Source organism: Haemaphysalis longicornis, unplaced genomic scaffold (assembly GCF_048455015.1).
Source record: "Haemaphysalis longicornis isolate Haplotype H1 unplaced genomic scaffold, Haemaphysalis longicornis Haplotype H1 scaffold_2, whole genome shotgun sequence".
NCBI classification, from domain to species: Eukaryota; Metazoa; Arthropoda; class Arachnida; order Ixodida; family Ixodidae; genus Haemaphysalis; species Haemaphysalis longicornis.
In genome coordinates, this window is record NW_027526295.1 from 224,838,912 (window position 1) to 224,843,391 (window position 4,480).

The 4,480-nt window shown below is 47.9% G+C and overlaps 1 protein-coding gene across 1 annotated transcript; it reads right to left on the bottom strand.

Moving 5' to 3' along the window:
• Positions 1-350: 350 nt before the first annotated feature.
• LOC144167654 (cuticle protein 10.9-like) lies at positions 351-2,503 on the bottom strand. The gene is made up of 3 exons (XM_077696843.1): positions 2,423-2,503; positions 2,265-2,318; positions 351-981 (listed from the first exon to the last, which is right to left on the bottom strand). The coding sequence occupies exons 1-3, from the start codon at positions 2,432-2,434 to the stop codon at positions 595-597; spliced, it is 453 nt and encodes a 150-aa protein (XP_077552969.1). The 5' UTR covers positions 2,435-2,503; the 3' UTR covers positions 351-594.
• Positions 2,504-4,480: the final 1,977 nt, after the last annotated feature.

Genomic DNA, 4,480 nt, shown 5'->3' on the forward strand with positions numbered 1-4,480 from the left:
GGCTGCACAGAATGTCAACAATTAAAGCATACCATAAATGCTTTCTTGGCTGCCTTTCCAGTAGTCTAAAAAATGTGTTCTTGAACTGCGTAAACCTGGTTAAAGCTGAATTGACATGATGTTAGCAAGTATATCTGATTTGTGGGCTTGGTGCCAAACCGATCACCTTGCCTAAGCCCCGTCAGCCTCTTTTGGAAGTTTGTGGCGGAGTGTACAGATGCAGAATACATTTATTCCTGGAAGTTAGAGAGTGCAGTCGGGCCCCTGACTTGAACACCGGAGGGTTAGCGCTCAAGCCGAGAAGAAGACGAGGGAGGATGCCGCTGCTCGTGCAAACTCAAAACATCACATTCAAATATATGCACGTGTATTTATTTTAAAATATCTTTCCAACAAAAACAACCAGTACATATGTCTTCTGCGTTAACAACGGAAGCAACAACCATTAGGACATTCTGCACTGCGCCCTGATAGGCCACACTTTGCTCCAAATCATTCACATCGCCTAACCTTTGAAAAGCCATTGCCGTGCACAAGGCATGTGCGTCCTTCTCTAGTTGCCGTCGTTTTGTTCAGGTTAGGAAGTTCGCTGTCTTAGGCGCTCTTTGCCTTGCCGACGGTGAAGGTGACCTGGGGGGCGAAGGCGACGGGGTGGGCGGCCACGAATTGAGCTGGGTGCACGGTGTGGACGGTCACTGGCTTGGCCACGACTGGGGCGGGGGCTGGGGCCACCTCGACGGCGCTGGACGTGTAGAGGACATCAGCGGGGCTGGAAGACTTGGTTCCAGGCTCGTTGGTCTCGACGGTGGCGTGGAAACCGGTGGCATCGGCGGTGTACTTCACGGTACGGGTTACCCCGGTGGCGTCGGTGTAGCTGTAGGATCCGACCTTGAAGTTGTTGGCGTCTCCGGTCTCCTCACGGGTCAGGCGGGTGCCGAACTCGTCGGTGTTGTCGTAGCTGAAGCTGTACGGCTGGGGAGGCTGCGGGAAATGCGAGCAATAGGTGTGTGGGCGGACATAGTTATTCTCTATTCATTCGCTCCAAAAATATTTCTCAGAGGGCGTTTACCTTTGCATCAGCTCGTGCTTGCACGTAAAGTCTTAGTAATGGCCACCTTAATCTCACTGCTCTCTTTCATGACACGACGCGTAGGTCGTGTCATCCACACAAAAAACCCTTGCGTTATAAAATATGGAGCAAATTTTCTGGGTATTCCTCTCTCGTAGATTTAGCATAAAATATCGTTGTATTGTGTTAAGTGAAACACACATAGCAATTAAATACAGGTGCAAGAATATTGGCGTCAACATTGCTTTCTTTTGATTAGTTCAAGTTTACTAGCCCCCTGGACTTACGAGGATAACGAGTCACCAGCCGCTGTTGCTTACTGCAGCTCTGGATTCTAAAAAAAAAAGGCTATTGATTAGACTCTATTCCAAAATATAACACGTTAACACTTTGTATTGGGAGGCTGGCAATAATAACGAACTATTTTCCTTATACCTGCTTGTCACAAGACGCTTACACCGTGACAGGGATGCCTCAATCGATTTGAATCATTTATATTCTTTTTTAGTTTTGACATATTTATAAACAAGGGAGCTGTTAATTGCAGTTGCTTTCTTCTTTGCTGCAATAGCCAGGAAATGGACAATTACAATGTCAAAAGTGTTATGCTCCAATACGTCCTCTACAGCCTTCCGTAACAGTGTTTTGCGCGGATGCTTTGGTTTAAATCGCATGGTGTGAGAAAATCGCCATCAAATCGCTGTTCATTTTCACAAGTATCCTAAGAATACCATACTTATAATAGATTCATTCGAATATTTTATCGCTACAAAATGCGTCACATCCTCCTATGCTTATGTTCGTCCACTTTGCGTCCATTTACAGGCGTGGCACGGATCTGGTTACATTCGCCTCTAATCTACAATACAGATGTGCTTGCTCCTTTTGCCATAAGCAGAAATCAGGCATTCAAGACGGAATGGCAAACTACGCCCGCACTAGTTACTGTTGTATTTAATCGTCGGTGGCAAGCGCTTGTGAAGTTTTATACATCACACGACAATTAATTGTCAGCAATATTTCCCGACAAAGCAAGACAGACGCCCCATGCGCTACAACAAGGCCTTCGTATTACTAGCCTCCCGGAAGATCACGAAATGGAGTGCAGCTTATTGTTGCGGGATATGTATTATAAAAGCTGCCAAAGCAGCATGGGTATCGCTCGTACGCTGGTCAAATTCCAACAATAACTTACGTATTCCTCAACTGGAGCCGCAGCAGCAACAGCGATGAGGCAGCACAGAAGAACCTGCAAACGGAATCCCGTGAAAAACCGTCAACTCTTCGATCGCCACGCTGGGAGCAACGAAATGGAGATGGACTGTCTCCCGGAACAGAACTTTCAAACAGCACCTTGGCGAACATGATTGCCGGTTGAGGGAGCGCTGTTTCTCGTAGCGAGATGAGAACAAGACTGGATTTCCACGCCTGGTGGGTTCGTTTTTATACAGCACCCGCGGCGTGTTCCCAGAGTGTTTTTTTAAGTATACTGGAGGTGGCAACCTATTAGGGGAAAGAAAAATTAATGATGGTCCCACTATGTCGGAGCAACTCTGCCACAATGCAGGTAAGAAGGTCCGGGGTATGGAACGTGCTTCGTATTGCAAGGCAACCGCTTCGCCCCAGGCGCATCGCCTGCAAGTGAAAGTCAATAGCCCTTCTATGGTCACCTCTGACTCCCTCTCCATCCGCGTCTTCTCTCCGCAATATTCGTTAAGTCGGTTCATTAACTTTTTTTGCTAAGTGCAGCCACAGGAAAACCTGAGTGCGCGTAAGCATGCATTGTAGTGCACGCGACCGGATTACTTTTATAGTATTTACGAAAATAACGCTAACAGATTTCGATTGTGTAGTCAATTTCTAAAAATGAAGTTTTCTTATTTCTCCAGTAAGAAACAGATATTTCATATGATTCTAGGGTATTTTCTGCCCCTGAGATCCTCCGGAACAGCGCGTAATTTTGGGAGTCTGTATAACTATAGCTAAAACTACGTAGGATGCGCATGTGACTATAACGCATTCCTGCTCGTTTACAGCAGACATTTCTTAAATAACCGCTTTCCAGCCATCCCGAAAGCAAGTTTTTTTTTTCTCGGATATAATCCGATGTGCAACGATGATATACAAGATTCAATATTTGGGCACCATTCTTTTTCGGAATTGGGGTGCACGTTCGAGACATTTATATTGCCGCGAACCATGCATTGGGTTTGTTTATTTGTGTTTTGCTTTTACCGCCCGGCTGCGCCGGTCTGTGTTATCTCCGTGCCAAGGGAAGCGCGTGTTCCATTCTTTCTTTCTGTGCCGCATGTGTTATCTGTTCTGATAAGGAGGGCATTCCGATTTAACGCGAACATCCCGGAATAATCTTCTTGCGTCTACAATGTTCTCGATGCGAATCGACGGTTCCAGAACCACGCGCGCCGAAAGATAAAAAGCCTGCAGAGCAAACGCCGGGGCATTCGATACGACGACACTCGCCTGTGCAAGTCACTTTGTTGACCGCTGCTTCGCCGCCTCTGTATTCTTTTGAGTTGTTAGGGGAGCACAAGTTCGCTCCAATAAACGTGTTTCTCATTCAAGACAACTGCATCGTTCTTGTCTTCGCGACATCTGGTGGAGGTGCGGGGTACTAAGTCTTTATGCCCTCTACGACATCTCGAAGCCGCCAAGCCAGTCCAAGCAGAGAAAGCCCCCGACTGCAAGGATTGCTACACGAGTTCGGTCTTCTGCCAGAAGGGCCCAAGAGAAGGAACGCTGCAACCAACACCATGGTGCAAGAAACAACGTCGCCAATCATCCTGCAGCAGCCCCGAGAACCGCCATCGTTCCGGGGAGCCCCCGCTGAAGACCCCGAAGAATGGTTGGAGAAGCTGGAGCGCGTCCGCATCTTCAACAGGTGGGACGACGAAGAAACTTTCCGGCATGTCTTCTTTTACTTAGAAGATGCTGCTCGAACTTGGTTCGAGAACCATGAGAGCTCTTTGACCGACTGGACTCAATTCAAGAGGGAGTTACTTAAGACCTTCACTACCGTGGTGAGAAAAGAGCGAGCTGCGCTTTTGCTTGAAACTCGAACGCAGCACCCCAACGAAGGAGTCGTGATTTTCGTTGAGGAGATGAAGCGACTTTTTCGTCGTGCAGACCCTGAAATGACTGAGGAAAAGAAGCTCAGGTTTCTAATGCGAGGAGTGAAGCAAGAACTTTTTGCTTGTCTAGTCCGTAACCCTCCGAAGACAGTGGCGGAATTCGCGTCTGAGGCGGCCGCGATGGAGAAGACGCTAGAAATTCGAACGAGGCAGTACGACCGCCCTGTCAACGCGCTGTTCTCGGAGACCATCGGTGCCGCAAATGGAAGCTCCGATACATTGCGAGAGACCATCCGAGCAGTGGTCAGGGAGGAGCTTCGGA